The sequence below is a fragment of the Panthera pardus genome, unplaced genomic scaffold (assembly GCF_024362965.1).
Source record: "Panthera pardus isolate Hobbes unplaced genomic scaffold, ASM2436296v1 HiC_scaffold_12, whole genome shotgun sequence".
Classification (NCBI taxonomy): Eukaryota; Metazoa; Chordata; class Mammalia; order Carnivora; family Felidae; genus Panthera; species Panthera pardus.
This window is the reverse complement of record NW_026526677.1, coordinates 439,107-454,905: the sequence shown is the minus strand read 5'-3', so window position 1 is coordinate 454,905 and position 15,799 is coordinate 439,107. Positions and strand designations below refer to the sequence as shown.

The following is a 15,799-nucleotide window of genomic DNA, read 5'->3' as shown; positions in this document are numbered from 1 at the left end:
TTAAAATCTTTTTAAAAAGGTGGCATTTTGCAGTCGTGGCCTGTATCCCATGTTGTTTCAAAGTAGAGCACAGAATGGGAAGTGAAGCTTGAGGCAGCGCCACGTTTCTTAGGCCTCCTCCTTCCTGATTCCGGGCGCAGTGGCATAGGCAGGGGTGTCTCGGTGGCGAGTCTCCACCCACGCGGGACAAACCTCCGCACAGCAGGTGTGGGAGGGCACAGGGAGGGGCTGTCCCTGGAGAAACCCTGGGCGGCAGAGAAGGCGGTAGAAACAAATATCCTGTGACAGGAGCAGCACAGACGCAGCCTCTCCCTGGCCGCACCCTCCGTCTGTCCCTCTGAGCCAGTGACTGCTTGTGACTTCGTGAAGCTGTGACCAGAGGCACTCAGGGCCGAGGACGTGACCCCAGAGGTGCAGCGGGAGGGAAGCCTTTGGGGTGACGGAGAGCAGGTGTTGTGTCCTGACTGTGGTGGTGGTTACATGGGCCAGTACTTGTGCCAAAATTCATTTTTTTACTGCACGTTAATTTTGCTGTAGATTTTGTAAACTTCAATTTTAGTGTACTTTTGATAAACGGGCACATTTTTCTTATGAAGCTATTCCCCGGGGGCTTGAGTGTTTGAGGTGCTGAGAAGTCTGACTGACACCAGTGTCGGGAGTGGGCGTGTTCCCGTGGACGTGACTGACCTGTGAACGGTGTGAAAGCACAGGGCATTTTAATCTGCCGACTTCGTGCAGGAATAAGCCACAGCAGCTGCTTAAAAACACGTGTAAAGAAAGCAGCTATCGCTACATACCTGTTACAATGGCCCAAAACCCAAACGCCGGCACCAAGGATGTGCGTCTCGTTCGGGGCCGGGAGGAGCGCGGATCGGTGCGTTGGGAAAGTCTGGCAGTTTCTTACAAAACTGACCATCCCATCCAACAATCACGAGCTTTGTATTTATCCCAAAGAGCTGGAAATTGACGTCCACACACAAGCCTGCCCACGGTTGTTTATCACAGCTTTGTTCATAACTGCCAACCCTTGGGAGCGACCAAGGTGTCCTGTGGTAGGTGGGTGGGTTAGCTGTGGTGCGTCCACACCAGGGAATATGACAGTGGGGTCGGCGCAAAGTTCAGGGACTGGGGACTGAAGGACGAGCAGCTGGGGCACAAGGAATTAGGGGCACTGAAGCCAGGACAGTCCAGACTTGGATGCACTCACCGTGCATCTGCGAAAACCCTCGTTTACACACTGGGATGAGCGCTAAAGTAAATTATGTGACAGGCCATCAGAGCTAATGTTTGGACCGGGACGCTCGTCGGTTGTCCCGCAGGATGTTGGGGGCAGGGAGGCCGGGCCTGGGTCTGCTCCATACTTTCTGATCAGTTTTTCTGTAACCCTCGAACTGCTCTTTTAAAAAGTCTACTAATTATTTTTCTTAAATTTTTTAATGTTTATTTTTGAGAGAGAGAGAGAGTGTGAGCAGGGGAGGGGCCGAGAGAGAGGGAAACACAGAATCCGAAGCAGGCTCCAGGCTCTGAGCTGTCAGCACGGAACCAGACGTGGGGCTGGAACTCATGGACCTTGAGATCATGACCTGAGCCAAGGCGGTCGCTTAATGGACTGAGCCCCCAGGCGCCCCTCTACTAACTATTTTTAAATGAATGTGAAGCTTGGCCGGCTCCCTTGGTGGCACACCACTCTTGACCTCAGGGTTGAGTTTGAGCCTCACCTTGGTGTGGAGATTACTTAAAAATAAAATCTTAAAAAAAAAAAAATGTAAAGTCTAACACAAGAACTACTAGTTTATTATAAGTCCATTTACTGGACTCCTAATTTATGTTCAGGGATGTCAGCAGTCCTGGTTCTAGAAGCCGAACCGGACCTAAACCCGAAACGATGGAGCAGGAGTCACCCAGCTGCCGTCTTTCTTGTGTCCCCTTTCCGCACCTCCACCTCCTGTCTGTCCTCCGAAAGTTCAAATGCAGGGCGCCCCGGGGCGGGGGGGGGGGGGGGGGGGGGGGTGCTCGACCCCAGCTCGGCCTGCAGCCGGCCTGGGCCTCTCCAGCGGAGTCCGCGCTTCGGGTGGACGCCCCCTGGTCCCGGCCTCCGCCCTCGTGCCGCCCCCCACCCCGCGCCCCTCTGCGCCCCGAGGGTGGTGCCCGGCCCCCGCCGCGCCTCGGAAGCGCGTCGGGGCGAGGCTCTGAGGCTTTGCTCCTGCCGTTCCTCATGCAGGCCCGCCCCCCCCCCCCAATCCCCAGCCGGCCGAGGGGCGCCGACGCGGCGCTGAGGGCGGGCGGGCCAGCCGGGGCGACAGCTGGGGGGGCGGCCCTGACCTTCCGGCGCGATCGATGGGGGCGCGGCCGGGCTGCGCGGAGCCGGGGCGGTGCCGAGCGCCCCCGGCCCGCCCCGCTTCGGACACTATAAAGGGGCGGCCGGGGCCCGGGCGGCGGCGGCAGCGCTCAGCACCCCCTGCGCGCCCACCACGGCCATGCGGCCCCTGCTGCTGCTGCTGCTGCTGCTGCCGCCGCTGCTGCTGCCGGGCTCCGCCGCGCGCCCCGCGCCCCCCAGGTGAGCCCGCGCCCGCGCCCGCCCCTCGGACCCCGCCCCGCCCCCGCCCGGCCCTGACCTGGCCCGTGGCCCCGCCGTCCCTCCCCAGGGCCCCGCGCCACTCGGATGGGACGTTCACCAGCGAGCTCAGCCGCCTGCGGGAGAGCGCGCGTCTGCAGCGACTGCTGCAGGGCCTGGTGGGGAAGCGCAGGTGAGGGGCCGGGGCCGCGGGGTGAGGGGGCGCAGGTGAGGGGCCGGGGCCGAGGGAGGGGCGCGGGGGCGGCGCCCCCCAGCTCCAGGACTAATTCCGACTTGGCGTGGGGGGCAGCGAGCTGGACACAGAGAACGGCACGAGCTGGACCAAGTCGTCTGAGGGCCGCTTCTGCCTGCAGTGGCCCCACTCGCCCGCCCTGCAGGCCTGGTGAGCGCCACCAGCCCCCACCAGCCCCCCCCACCTCCCCGCCCCAGCCCCGTCCTGGCCCCAGCCGCCACCACCAGCCCCTCACCCCCCCCATCCACCCACAAGCTTCTGCCCCAGCCCCTCCCCCTGGTCCCCTGCGCACCCTAGATCCACAGCAGGAACTGGACAGGCAGTGGTGGGGAGGGGGGGGAGTCTGGGAAGGAAAAAGAGCTGGTGACCAGAGGAGGCACAGTCTGGCCAGATGGGTGGCAGCGTCCAGCCCCTAACCTGGCTGTCTCCACAGGATGCCCCTGAGGGACCCCCTGGATGAGGCCTGGTCTCCCCAGCTGCCTCCTGGACCCGGGTCTGGGGCCGCATTTTCACAGCCGGCGGTGCCTCCTGCTGAGATGTCACGGATGAGGCCCTGAGGAAGAAGGAGCCTCCCCTCTGTCTGCAAGGGGAGCACCCTGGAGCCCAGGCCAGGGAGGGGTGGAGCGGGAGGAGGAGGGGTTGCACCTGTCACCAATAAAGGAGGAATTCAGACACCGGCCCCATGAGCTCACTCAGTGCGCCGTCTCTGTGCCATCAAGGCAGCCCTGCAGGGCGGAAGGACCCTGCCCACAGGTTCTGGGGCTGCAGCCACACCCAGCTGCCCTTTAAACCTGGGAAGCCAGCAGGGCGCCTCACCTGCCTTATCTCTCTTGTCCCGTTGACCGAGCTCCCCAGAGACAGTCTGCACCCCTGTCATCTACTCCGCACACTCAGGGGCCCTGGGTGGGTGGGGGGCCCAGGATGTCTTCCAGCCCCGGCCCCGGGGCCCTGCGGTCAGTGTGCCGGGCAGGTGGTGGAGGCAGTCTGAGGGGGCACGGAGAGTGACAGGAGTGTCACCTAGGGGTTCAGGAGTCCACTCCAGAGAGACAGAGAGAGACCCAAGCGTATGTCTTGGCTCCTGGTCCGAGCTCTGTGGCCTCAGACAAGTGGCTTGACCACTCTGAGCCTGTGGAATGGGGACGGTGATGACACCCCAAGTGGTGCTGGGGTCTCTGGAAGCCATGGAGGCCCTCCCAGTGCAGGCAGAGGCGCCAGGAGCCCCCAGTGCAGCAGCAGCAGAGCAAAGGCCTAGAGACCCGAAGGCCCACGACCGCCACGGTCACGGCAGCCCCTCTGCTGTTCCCATCCAGTGGCCTCTCCCCAGCTGCTGAGAGCTTGGGGGGGCCCTTGGGGGTAGGGCAGTCGGGTGCCTGGGCCCGGGAGCCTTGCCAGGACCCCCTCTTTGTCAAGCTCCAGAGCCCATGGGGAGCTGGGTTGCCCCCCAGGAGCCCCCAGCTGCCTGCTGCCATCGCCATCACGGTGGCCCTGCCCAGCCCCCCTTGGAGGAGAATGGCTTGTTTCCAAGACAGGCAGGGGTAACCCCGGACACAAACAACCTTTTCTTTCCAGACCGAGGTGGTTGGTGTGGGAAGAGGGTGGTCCTGCCGGGAGAACCTGGGCCCTGAAGCTGGCTCCCAGATGATTCGGGCAGAAGCGTCCAGCAGAGGGACAGCAGGCCCGGGGGGTGGGCACAGCAGACACAGGAGCCAGGGCTGAGGCCCCGCCCCAGTCCCCACTCCTCCAGGCTCTAACGCCCTGCCCCAGCTTCTGCCCCCCCAGGCATACCCCCAGCCACCCCACCCCACCCCGCCAGGCCCACGGTGCCCTGATCAGCTCTCTGAGCGACTTCCGCCTCCCACCTTGGCGTCTGTGAGTTGAGCCCCCGTGGGCCCCCACACGTGGCCCAGCTGGGCAACCACCAGGTCTCCCCTCCTGGCCACGGGCCGGGCCTGGCCAGGCGGCCGGCGAGAGCCCCCTTGGTGGAGGCCGGTGGCTTGTAAAGGATCATAACGTGGGGCGGTGCCTGGCAGGGGCGAAGGTCGCCCAGCCTGAGAAGGCACCAGCACCAGCGGCTCAGAGGGTCCCGCCGGTGGACGGCCGCCGAGATGGGGGCTTGGGCCCTGCTGCTGCTGCTGCTCGTGGCCACGGCCCAGGCCCAGGGTACCTGCGGGGCGGTGGCGGTGGAGCTGGGCAGCAGGTGGGTGGCGGGAGGGCACTGACCCCTCCTCTCCCACTCTCCAGTCTGCTCTGTGAGCAACACCTACTTCGAAGTCCCGGAGAACACGAATCAGAGCGAGCCCCTGGCTGACATCTATGTCCCTGAAGGCCAGCAGGTGACCCTCGGACCCTCATCCACCCCCTTGGCGTTTCGGATCCAGGGGACTCAGCTGTTCCTCAATGTGACTCCTGACTATGAGGTGTGGATGGCGGGCCTAGGCGGGGCACCCCCGCGGGGGCAGCTGGGGGGCTCTCCCTCCACAGGACCTGTGCGGGCACCCACACTCCCCCCCCCTCCCCGGAGAACGGCTTTTCCAGGGTCTTTGGGTCTCAGTCTGCCCGGGGGTCCTGAGGGTTCTGTGCCCGCCAGGCAATGACCCAGCCCTCTTGGGCCTCAAGGCTTCGTGGAGCACAGACCCCAGGGGGCGTGGGGCCCTTGGGGGCGCTGAGTGACCTCTGGACTTAGCACTGATGCTGGGGCCCCCGGGTGAGCGCCTGCCCCTCTCGGCCTGTCTCCTCGCTTGTGAAGCTGGGCCAGCGCGCTGCGATCAGCGGGGCAGGTGATCTCTGACACCTGTCTGTCCCCCCCTGCCCCCCCAGGAACACACGATGCTGCAGGCACAGCTGGAGTGCAGAAGAGGTGACACCGTGGTGAGTCCCCCCCATCCCACCCTGTGCTGCCACCCTGACCCTGTGACATCAGAGCACTCTGCCTGGTCCAGGGCCACTCCCTGGTGACCTCACCCTGTGGCATGTTTTCAAGAGTCACTCCCGGCTTGGCGCCCACACTTCCTCCAGCCCAGACGCTGCCCTGGGCTCCAGACCCCCCACCCCAACACGGGAGGAGCCTCGCCCTGCTGGTTCCCTCGCCCCCCCACTCCCCCTCCACGTCTAGCAGCAAATCTGGTCACTCTGCCTCAAGCTGGACTCTAAGCCGACCAGACCCTTGGCCACCAGCATCTCCTTTCTAGAAACTTCCAACCGACAACTGGTCTGCTCGCTCCCCTCTCGGCCTTGGCCACCCCAGTCCAGTCTCATCGTGGCAGGACGATCTGATCAAGCAAGCGGCCCGTCCCTGCCCTGGACGCCCCCGGCTGCTTTCTCACTTAGAGCCAAGGCCAAGTGCGTTGTGCGGTGGGCAAGGCTGGGTGCATGGACCCCGACCCCGCTCCAGCTGGCCCTGTGCCCTCTCCCCGGATGTGCACCTGCCTGCCTCTCTCACCATCTCTTGACCAGTCTATTCTAAGCTGCAACCCCAGCCCCATGCACCTGTCAGCTTACAGGAACCACTGTCCGCTCTCCCTGTCCTCGAGGCCTGTGGGTGTCCCCCACAGACATCATGGCACACCACCACAAGTATCTCAGGACGAGTCTCTGAAAGCCAAGGACCCTTCTTAGACACGACCGTCACATTGTTGTCACCTGGAAAAAGTAGAAACTTCTCAGCATCACAAGACCCCCGATGTCCGCCTCTCCCCACAGTGGGGGTCTTTCCCAGTTTGTTGAGTCAAGACCCCAGGGTGGCCACCTAATGAGACGGGCTGCTCTGTGTCTCAGGACTCTTTCCTCCCTTCTTCCCTCCCTCCCTCTTTCTTTCTTGTTAAAGTTTATTTATTTATTTAAGTACTCTCTATGCCCAACGTGGGGCTCGAACTCACGGCCCCGAGATCAAGAGTCGCGCGCTCCCTCTTAAGCCTCTTTCAGCCTGTGTGTTCTCCTTTCTGTTTTCCTTTTCCTTTGAGAATTATTCTCGAGGCAACTCGACTGCTTCACCATCGCTCTCATTTGGGATTTTGCTGGCCACCCTCCTGCCCCGCCTACCCGTGCCCGGTTACTGTTCTCGAGGGTACTCACCACCTCCTGTGCTCAGTAGTCGCTTCCTGCTGTCCGTCCGCAGTCCCTGTGAACCGTACCCCAGGCCATCAGAGCGGCCCTCCGCTGGGGTGGGGACCTGCAGGGAGGAAGCTGACCGCCACCCTGTCCCCCTAGGTGACCCTGCTGAGGGTGTTTGTGTTTGTGTTGGACATCAATGACAATGCACCCGTGTTCCCCTTCGTGACCAAGGTTGAGAATGTCTCTGAGGTGAGTGAGGGGAGCCAGGGGTGAGGGGCCGGACAGCAGAGAGCTAGTGGCCATGGCTTGGCCTCAGAGATCAGTCCATGGGGGGGGCAGGGGTACAGCTGGACCACTCCCCCTCCGTGCCCCCAGGACACTAAAGTGAACACCATCGTCGTCCCTGAGACCAAGCTGGAGGCCCACGATCCCGACAAGAGTGACATCTTGTTCTATACCCTCCAGGAGGTGACCCCGGTCAGTGTCCCCCGCCTCCGCACCAGCCCCACACCCTCCCTTCGGCCCCGGCCCCGCCCCGGGTCCTCCCAGGGTCTCAGGCTGAGCCCCATCCCCCTCCCACCTCCCCAGGGCGCCAGTAACTTCTTCTCCTTGGTGGGCACCAACCTCCCCGCTCTGTGGCTGGACCGGTCCCTGGACTTCTACCAGTGTCAGAACATGACCTTCCAGCTGCTGGTGCGGGTAAGCAGGCCTGGGCACTCAAGCCCCCACCTGAGCCGCCCCCAGCCCGGGGCTCCCGGGCCTCACCCGGCCGGGTTCGGCTGTTGCAGGACACACAGGAGCAGAACGCAGCACCCAGCCACACGGCCACGGCCACCGTGATCCTGGAGGTGCAGCCTGCTGACCTTCGGCCCCCCTGGTTCCTGCCCTGTGCCTATTCAGACTCTCACGTCTGCATCCAAGCCGAGTACCACGGGGCTGTCCCCACAGGGCACACGCTGGTACTGGGGGCAGGGAGGGGCAGAATGGGCATCGGGGGAGTGGCCTGGGTGCCAAGTTTGGTTGTCGTTTTTATGTGGACATCCCTTCGAAAGCCAGTCGCACCCAACCCGGGATGGGGACACGTGAACGTCCTCTCTGACCTTGGAGGGAGGGCGCAGGCTCAGCTGTCCTGGGGCGGAGCCAGACAGCCCCTGGGGACCCAGAGGGTGGTGGCTTGGAGGGGCCGCGGCGGCGGTGCTCCAGGGGGCAGCCGCCTCTCTGGCCGGTTGACTGTCCCCTCTGGGCCCCGAGAGTCACCTGGAGGCAGCGGAGGGCAGCGGGGCCTGGACCCGGGCTCCAGGGCCTCCCGCCGTACGGAGGATCCCCGAGCCCAGACCCTGTGTGACCTCTTCCTGTCCCGCGCCTGTGCTCCCTCTCCAAACTCGAGCTGTTCGGATCAATCCGATCAGAACTGGCCGGGTCCCAGAGGGTGTGGTCAGCAGTCGTGAGAGCCGACCAGCTGCCCCCTTGAGGGGAGCGGGAGGGGGCGAGCTAGGGCCGGCACACCAGCCCCATGGTGCCTCCTCCTGTCCCCGTCCCCACAGCAAGGCCCCCTCACCCTGCGTCCTGGGCCCATCTATGCCGTGGACGGGGACCGGGGCATCAACCAGAGCATCCTCTATAGCATCGTGAGTGGTGAGTGTGCGCCACAGCCCTGCTTCTGTCCCCCACAACGTCCGGGACCCCATCCCCACCACGGGCGGAGGAAGCCCCAGGGGCACCTGCCGGGTGGGCAGAGCCAGCTGGGACTCTAGACCTCAGGCCTCCAGAGGCACCGAGAGGCCAGACGCTGCCACCCACCCTCACAGAACGAGACGACGGCACGTTTGCCATAGACGCTGACTCGGGCAACCTCACCATGACCGGGGCCGTCCGCAGCCCAAAGACCTTCACTCTGCTGGTCAAGGTGGGCCCCCGGCCAGGCCTCCGAGCGCCCCTCCCGAGCTCCAGGCTGCGGCGCCCGCCCCTCCAGAACCTGCCGGTCACCGCGGCCTCCCCCACCCTAGGGCGAGCAGGCCGACCACGCCCGCTACTCGGTGACCCGGGTCACGATCGAGGCCCGAAATGCCAACGGGAGCCTGCTCCAGTTCCCCGAGAGCCGGTACCGCGGCACCGTGGCTCTCGGCTCTGGCGCGGGCGTCCCGGTCAGGGACGCGGCCTCTCCCTCCCAGCCTCTGAGGATCTGGGCCTGGGACCCTGAGTTCCCGGTAGGCGGCGGCAGCCCCTCTGCGGGTGGGCTGGGGGGCAGTGGGGGCAGCCCGGGCCCAGGACTCACTGGGACAGTGTCCAGGACTTCGACTCCGCCATCACCTATCGTATCACCAATAACACCAACTTCCGGATGGATGGCGAGACCGTGGTGACCGCTGCCCTGCTGGCAGACGAGGGGGTCTTCTATGCAGAGGTAAGGGCGAGGGGACGTCTCCGAGGGGCAGGGATTAAGGCGGGGCCTACGAGAGACGAGCCCCCTCTCTGCCCCAGGTTGAGGCCACGAACACAGTGACCGCAAGTGGGCAAGCACAGTGGTGGAAATACAGGTCCTACAAGAGGAGGCGCCCACCCCCACAGGTGAGCCTCCGGGGGACCCAGGTGACGGCTCAGCGGCGGGAGGGGGGGCTTTCTGCCACAGCCAGGGCGGTGCCTTCCCTGAGGCAGGCACGCTGGGGGCAGAGGCAAGCCCGCATCCTGCCCCTGGCCCCCAGGTCCCCCAGGCCCCCCAGAGCCCCCCACATCCCCAGGGGCTGGAGGAACATCGAGCAGAACCACCACTGCGGAAGCCCCCAGGCCCCCGGGGCCCTCTCAGGGGTCCTCCACGACCCGTTCTGGGTGGAGCACCGGCCCGCACCCTCCCTCGGGCGCAACTCTGAGGCCACCTGCCTCATCTACGCCTGGGAGGCCCCCCAGTGTGGGAACTGGCACCTCCCTCCCACCAGCCTCACCCAGCGGGGGCTCAACACAGACGCTGAAGCCAAGAACCTCTCAGCCGATGTCCCCCGGGCCCAGCGGGGCCCCCAGCCCTCAGGTAGCACCTCCCGGTTGCCCTAGAGTCACCCGGATGCCCCCTGACTCATACTGTGAGTGGTCCTGGGAATAACAGCAGGGAGGCTCCACCCCAGGTTGGCCCGGCAGGACCACGCCGACCGTAGGCCGCAAGGGAGTCTGCTCTGGTCCCGGGCAGAGACGGGTTCGGGGGCCCCAACAAGGTAAACTGGGAAGGTGTGTGGAGGGTGGGGCAGAAGCCAGATTTGGGATCGAGGAGCCCCGCAATTCCAGGCCCCAGCACTGCCTTCAACCGCCTTCCTAGGGTGCTAGGCCCCTGCCTTCCCCTTGGAGCCAGTGGGCACGGATCCCCAGCTCCCTTGCCTCCCTTCAGCAGCCTGCCCCCGCCCCAGGGCCCCTGGGAACACACAGCCCCTTAGTTGGGGTGTCAGTAGCACCCACTCCCCAGAACCGCAGCTCTGGGAGGACGCCAAGCCCGGCTCGTGCTCGAGGCGTCCAGAGCCTGGTGCAGGCTGGAAAGTGCCGGCGGCGCCAACGGTAAGTGGCTGTCGGTGCTGCAGGGACGCCAGAGCCTGGAGGAGGCAGCACGGCAGGGGACAGCAAGCCAGGTGTCAGCCACACTGAGGACCAGCGCTTCTCCACCGTGGAGATGGCGGCCCTGGGCGGGTGCTGGGCGCGCTGCTGGTTCTGACTCTGATCGCCCTCCTGATCCTCGTCCATAAGCATTATGGCCACCGGTTCAAGTGCTGCTCTTGGTAAAGCTCAGGTGAGGCCCGGGGGCCTTGGGGGAGCAGACAGGACAGGGACAGGGGAAGAGAGAGACAGGGACAGAGACAGACAAGGAGACAGGGCTGTGCAGGTGAGGACCGAGCCACAGAAAGATGGAGAGGGGGACAGAGGAAGACGGAAAAGGGGCAGGAGAGGGAGGCGAGGAGACACGGGGTGCAGACGCCGTAGCCCACGGAACAGGGAGGAGGCCGAAAAAGGCAGAGAAAGGAAGGACGAGAGCCTGGATCCTTGTCTCTGGGGAGGGCACCAGGGCTGGGGCCCAGCCCAGGCCTGGGGTCCTGGTTGATGTCCTGGCTGCCCCTGTCCCCTCCCCAGGAGCACCAGCACCCCCAGCTCTCGGGCTTTGACAACCAGGCCTTCCATGCTCCCCAAGAGTCCAACTGGGCACCGGCTCCCAGCCCCTCACCTGCCCCCACCCCGGCTGTGGCCCCGGAGCCTGCGCCCCCGGAGCCCCCAGCCTCCAGTCCCTGGACCCTGCCTCCGAGTCCCCCGAGGTGGCCCGGGATGGGGGCGGCCCCGCGGCTGTGAGGTCCATCCTGACCAAGGAGCGGCGGCCCGAGGGCGGCTACAAGGCCGTGTGGTTTGGCGAGGACATCGGGGCCGAGGCCGACGTGGTGGTCCTCAACACGCCCGCCTCGGACGCGGCCGGCGCTGCTGACTCCGGCAGCGAGGACAGCAGTGACGAGGCCGACGCCGAGGCCGAGGGCCTGGGCGGGGGTTCCCGCGACGACGCCAGCTCCACCTACGTGTAGCTGGGCTCCCTGCGCCCCTCGCTGGCCCACCCTGAGGTCGGCTGGGCTGCTCGCCCGCCCCCACTGCACAATAAAGCGACGATTTCCAAGCTCGGCTGCGCCAAAGTCGATGGGCGGCCGGGGCGCGCAGGGTCCCCCTGGAGCTGCCGCCTGTGGGAGGTGACGGTGCGGCCCAGCTGCTGGGACGTCCCCGGCCCCTGCCTGCCGGGCGAGGCCGCTTCCCGTAAACCACCTGCTGTGCCTGCCAGCCAAGGGGCTTCCCGGGCCGGTGCCAGCTGGTGGCCAGTTCCTCTCCTGGTCTAACCGCGCTGGAGGGGGGGCACCCTGCGCTGTGGATCCCCCCTCCCGAGACGACATGCAGATTCTTGGCCTTGGGGAAACTGAGGAGCCGCCCTCAGGAACTCATTTTGGAGAGCAAGGTCCCTGGGGACCTTCCAGGGGGTCACAGCCAGTGTTGCGGTGAGGTTTGGTGCAGAAAGCAAGCACCGTGCTCTGAGGCACTTGGCCCTGGCGTCTGGGCTGTGACCTGTGGCTCCGAGCAGAGGCTTGCCTGGGGTGACAGGAGCTGGGAGCGGGCAGCAGGCCCAGGCCGTGGGCCAGCATGGCAGGTGGGGCCGGTCGGCTACAATCAGAGGCCGAGGGGAACCAGAGCCACGGAGTAAGGGACAGGGCCCCCTCTACTGGCCTCCCCAGGGGAGGACCGCCGGCAGGACTTCCTCTCTGAAGGCCACCACACTGTCTCTGGATCGTCAGTGTTTTTCCTAATGAAAAGTCATCACGAATCTCTTTGCAAATGTCTTCTCAAGGGCACTCGAGTGCTCTTGTCTGAACAAGTCCCATCAAGACTCCAAGCCGTACAGCTGCCACATGCCCCACGCCGTCTCCCTTTGCCCACTTTTCCTTGAGAAAACAAGGGCCGGGTTTCGTGTGAGGTTCCCCAGCGCCTCCCCCCAGCCCCTCCGCTAGTCGCCGGGGGCCCCCGGCCGGCGGCATGTGCGGGAGGCGCCTTGAGGGAGAGGAGTGACTGGACCCCGCGGCCCTCCCGCCGCCCCTCCGCGACCCCCGCCCGCCCGCCCGCCCGCACCCAGGAGCTGGCGCGAGGGGCCTGGGGCACCGTCGTCCAGAGCACGTGACTTCCTCGGCTGCACCTGCAGCCCCCTCCCCCCGCCCCCCGCCGGGCCCGCCCCCGGCCCGCCCCCGCCTCGCCTCCATAAAAGCGCTGGTTCCCGGCCTCCCGGGAAGACGAACCCGCCCCGGTGACCCGGCGCCCAGGTACGTGTGGGGCGAGCGGCGCGGCGCGGCGACGGGGAGGGTCCGGCCGGGGGAGTCGGGTCGGGACTGAGAGGTGGGGGCGCTGCCGGCGGAGGCCCCCCCTCCCCCTCACCCCACGAAGGTTTAGGTTTCGCTTTCCCGCTTTCCCGCCGCCCGTGGTTTCGCTTTCCCGCCGCCGGCGGTTTCGCTTTCCTGGCGTCCCGGGCGCGCCCCCCTCCCCGCCCCCCGCGAGCGGCCGTCCCGTCGTGTCTCCGCAGGGTCCCGCCAGAGCCCTCGCGCCGCGTCTGGGCTCTGGCTCCACACCTGTGACTTCATGCGTGCGGCCGCTCGGATCCCGCACATTTGTGGTCACAGCACGGCCACCGCCGGCAAGAATCCCACGCCTTGGCGACGTCGTGGCCATCAGCCCTCCCCCCGCGTCTGTGGTCCCAACACCTTGACAACGGGGCCACGCCTGCGACATCCTCGGTGACACGCGGGGAGCCCCCGTCACCCGTGCCCACCCCTCCCAGCACCGCCCCCCGCCCCCTCCGCCCAGGGCTTCGGAGGGAGTCATGGCCGCGGCTCCCGAAAGGTGAGCGCCTGTCCCGCCGCCAGGGTGCGCGGCCACGCCACCCCGGCCGGCCGCGCCCTGACCCCGCCGGTCCTCCGCCCGCAGGGGGCCCCCGCGCCCGCGGTTCGCGGACTGGCTTCTGGGGGAGGTCGGCAGCGGCCGCTACGAAGGCCTGCGGTGGCTGGACGCGGCCCGCACGCGCTTTCGCGTGCCTTGGAAGCACTTCGCGCGGAAGGACCTGGGCGAGGCCGACGCGCGCATCTTCAAGGTGGGGCTCCAGCCAGAAGGGAGGGCCGGCCCAGGCCCCGGCCCGCGCCCCCAAGCTCACACCTTCTTCCCCCTGACCCCAGGCCTGGGCCGTGGCCCGCGGCAGGTGGCCGCCCAGCAACGGCGGAAGTCACCAGCTGGCTTCCGAAGGCCCGCTCCGCGCCAGCTGGAAAACCAACTTCCGCTGTGCGCTGCACAGCACCCAGCGCTTTGTGATGCTGCAAGACAACTCGGGGGACCCCACCGACCCGCATAAGGTGTACGCGCTCAGCTCCGCGCTGGGGTGGAGAGGTGAGGAGCCCGCAGGAGGCAGGTCGCCCAGGGCGGAGCCACGGTGCCAGCACGCATTGGGACTTCGCACTGGGCAGATCTGTGGTTTCCAAAACTGGCCTGGAAGAGGCTGGAGCCCGGTCGGGGAGAGCGGGGAAAGCTTATGTGGCCCACTGGCACTAGTGGGGGGCGGGGCGGGGCATCCACACCCAGTGTCCCAACTCCCGAGTCTCATCCCAGTTCTCCCTCAGAAGGCCCAGGCACTAACCAGGGGGACGAGAAGGCCCCGGAAGACGCCCGACCCTTGATGGTAAGGTTGCTCTGCCCTCCCGGCTCCCAGGTGGGGGGGTCTCCACTCCTCGATGGAGCCAGGAGATGCTTACGCTGGCCCTTCTCCTGCAGGGGGGGCTCCCTAGGCCATGCCCGGCAGGAGCTGCTGCTGAGAGGCAGGGGCCCGGGCTGAGCTCTGAGCCCTGTGCCCCCAGCTCCCCTTCGGGCCCCACTGGCAATGCTGGGGACCTCTTGCTCCAGGCTCTGGAGCAGAGCTGTCTGGAGGACCATCTGCTGGAAGCTGCATGGGGGTTGGACCCGATCCCCCCGGAGGCCCCTGGTGAGACGCTGGGTTGAGTGGGAGTGCTCTGCCTTGCAGGGCCCCGTGCCAGGGGGAGGAGCAGGCAGGACCGCAGAATCACTGTGGAGAAAGGGGAAGGGGGGGCGGGTAACCAGTAGAGACAGTGCCAGCCACAGCTGGGCCAGTACAGCTGCTTCCTCGGTCACCCTCCTCAGGCCCAGCGCTCCCCAACATGGTGCCATACCTGCCTAGGGCAGTGGAGACAGCCCCCAGCCCCAGGCTGCAGGCCCTGCAGCAGGCCCAGGTGACAGGTGAGAGGAGTCGGGCGCAGGGCGTGAAAGAGGGAGGGGCTGGGGGACCCGGTGCCAGCTTCCGCCTTCCTCCCCAGACGCAGGCCCGGCCCCAGCCCTGGAGCCCTGGCAGCCCCCACGGGAGGTGGCGCCTGGCATCCGGACGGCAGGTGAGGTCGTGGCCGGGCCCGGCCGCTCACAGATCGGGTCACAGGCAGAGCCCGGCCCGGGGGCCCTGGAGGTGACCATCATGTACAAGGGCCGCACAGTGCTGCAGGAGACCGTGGGGCGTCCGAGCTTCGTGTTTCTGTACGGGTCCCCCAGCCCCGCCACCGAGGCCGCAGAGCCCCAGCACGTGGCCTTCCCGAGCCCGGCCGAGCTCCCGGACCAGAAGCAGCTTCACTACACAGAGAAGCTCTTGCAGCACGTGGCCCCCGGCCTGCAGCTGGAGCTCCGGGGGCCCAGGCTGTGGGCGCGGCGCCTGGGCAAATGCAAGGTCTACTGGGAGGTGGGCGGGCCCCTGGGCTCCGCCAGCCCCTCCACGCCCCCGTGCCTGCTGCAAAGGAACCAGGACACCCCCATCTTCGACTTCAGCGCCTTCTTCCGAGGTCAGTGATGCACCCGACGGGGGCGGGGGGCCGCTGCCCTCCCCCGCCCCTCTCCTGCCCTCGCCCTGCTCACCACAGCCCTGCCCTACAGAGCTGGTAGAGTTCCGGGCTCGCCGGCGTCGGCGCTCCCCGCACTACACCATCTACCTGGGCTTTGGGCAGGACCTGTCGGCTGGGAGGCCCAAGGAGAAGAGCCTGGTCCTGGTGAAGGTGAGGCACGGGGTCCCGTGGGCAGGGCCGCAGGCAGCCCAGCCCGTCTGGCCTGACGACCCCCTCCCTGCAGCTGGAGCCGTGGCTGTGCCGGGCGCACCTGGAGTACGTGCAGCGAGAAGGCGTGTCCTCCCTGGACAGCAGCAGCCTCGGCCTCTGCCTGTCCAGCTGCAACAGCCTCTACGAGGCCCTGGAGCACTTCCTCATGGAGGTGGAACAGCCCGCCTAAGCGCCAGCGCCCTCTGCGGTCCAATAAAAGCAAGCCAAGAAACCGGCGCTGGTGTCCTGAGCCGGGGCGGGCTGAGGGGTGGGGCCGGGACTCAAGAAGGGGCCCCCCCAGACTTCGAGGCTCCCCGCGCA

At 66.5% G+C, this 15,799-nt stretch overlaps 3 protein-coding genes across 4 annotated transcripts; all 3 read left to right on the top strand.

Annotated features, from left to right (window-relative positions):
* Positions 1-2,300: 2,300 nt before the first annotated feature.
* Positions 2,301-3,505, top strand: SCT (secretin). Its single transcript, XM_053899187.1, has 4 exons — positions 2,301-2,557; positions 2,646-2,747; positions 2,865-2,957; positions 3,241-3,505. Exons 1-4 carry the CDS (start codon positions 2,478-2,480, stop codon positions 3,362-3,364), a joined length of 399 nt encoding a protein of 132 aa, XP_053755162.1. The 5' UTR covers positions 2,301-2,477; the 3' UTR covers positions 3,365-3,505.
* Positions 3,506-4,825: 1,320 nt separating this feature from the next.
* CDHR5 (cadherin related family member 5) lies at positions 4,826-11,487 on the top strand. Its single transcript, XM_053899271.1, is given in 19 exon segments — positions 4,826-4,967; positions 5,049-5,224; positions 5,625-5,675; positions 7,014-7,106; positions 7,233-7,334; positions 7,446-7,556; positions 7,646-7,816; positions 8,402-8,492; positions 8,666-8,763; positions 8,864-9,064; positions 9,148-9,261; positions 9,339-9,369; positions 9,372-9,425; positions 9,569-9,892; positions 10,418-10,522; positions 10,525-10,610; positions 10,612-10,623; positions 10,962-11,100; positions 11,103-11,487. Coding segments are annotated over 19 exon segments (2,310 nt in total). The 5' UTR covers positions 4,826-4,912; the 3' UTR covers positions 11,399-11,487.
* A 1,075-nt stretch (positions 11,488-12,562) lies between these two features.
* IRF7 (interferon regulatory factor 7) lies at positions 12,563-15,712 on the top strand. Of its 2 annotated transcripts, none has more exons than XM_053899270.1 (10): positions 12,563-12,670; positions 12,928-13,244; positions 13,329-13,491; positions 13,574-13,781; positions 14,015-14,070; positions 14,163-14,370; positions 14,547-14,642; positions 14,720-15,229; positions 15,321-15,439; positions 15,513-15,712. In XM_053899270.1, the coding sequence occupies exons 2-10, from the start codon at positions 13,225-13,227 to the stop codon at positions 15,666-15,668; spliced, it is 1,536 nt and encodes a 511-aa protein (XP_053755245.1). In that variant the 5' UTR covers positions 12,563-12,670; positions 12,928-13,224; the 3' UTR covers positions 15,669-15,712. The 2 variants fall into 2 exon arrangements, with proteins under 2 accessions (XP_053755245.1, XP_053755244.1); XM_053899269.1 differs by having other exon boundaries at positions 14,012-14,070.
* The last annotated feature ends 87 nt before the right edge of the window (positions 15,713-15,799 follow it).

What these genes read in the sequence shown, in the direction of transcription:
- SCT (XM_053899187.1), top strand. Translation starts at nt 2,478, where the DNA reads ATGCGGCCCCTGCTGCTGCTGCTGCTGCTGCTGCCGCCGCTGCTGCTG. An exon ending in GCGCGCCCCGCGCCCCCCAG is followed by an intron (nt 2,558 to 2,645) that starts GTGAGCCCGCGC and finishes GTCCCTCCCCAG; the next exon opens with GGCCCCGCGCCACTCGGATG. An exon ending in GGCCTGGTGGGGAAGCGCAG is followed by an intron (nt 2,748 to 2,864) that starts GTGAGGGGCCGG and finishes CGTGGGGGGCAG; the next exon opens with CGAGCTGGACACAGAGAACG.
- IRF7 (XM_053899269.1), top strand. Translation starts at nt 13,225, where the DNA reads ATGGCCGCGGCTCCCGAAAG. An exon ending in CCGACGCGCGCATCTTCAAG is followed by an intron (nt 13,492 to 13,573) that starts GTGGGGCTCCAG and finishes CCCTGACCCCAG; the next exon opens with GCCTGGGCCGTGGCCCGCGG. An exon ending in CTTCAGCGCCTTCTTCCGAG is followed by an intron (nt 15,230 to 15,320) that starts GTCAGTGATGCA and finishes CCTGCCCTACAG; the next exon opens with AGCTGGTAGAGTTCCGGGCT.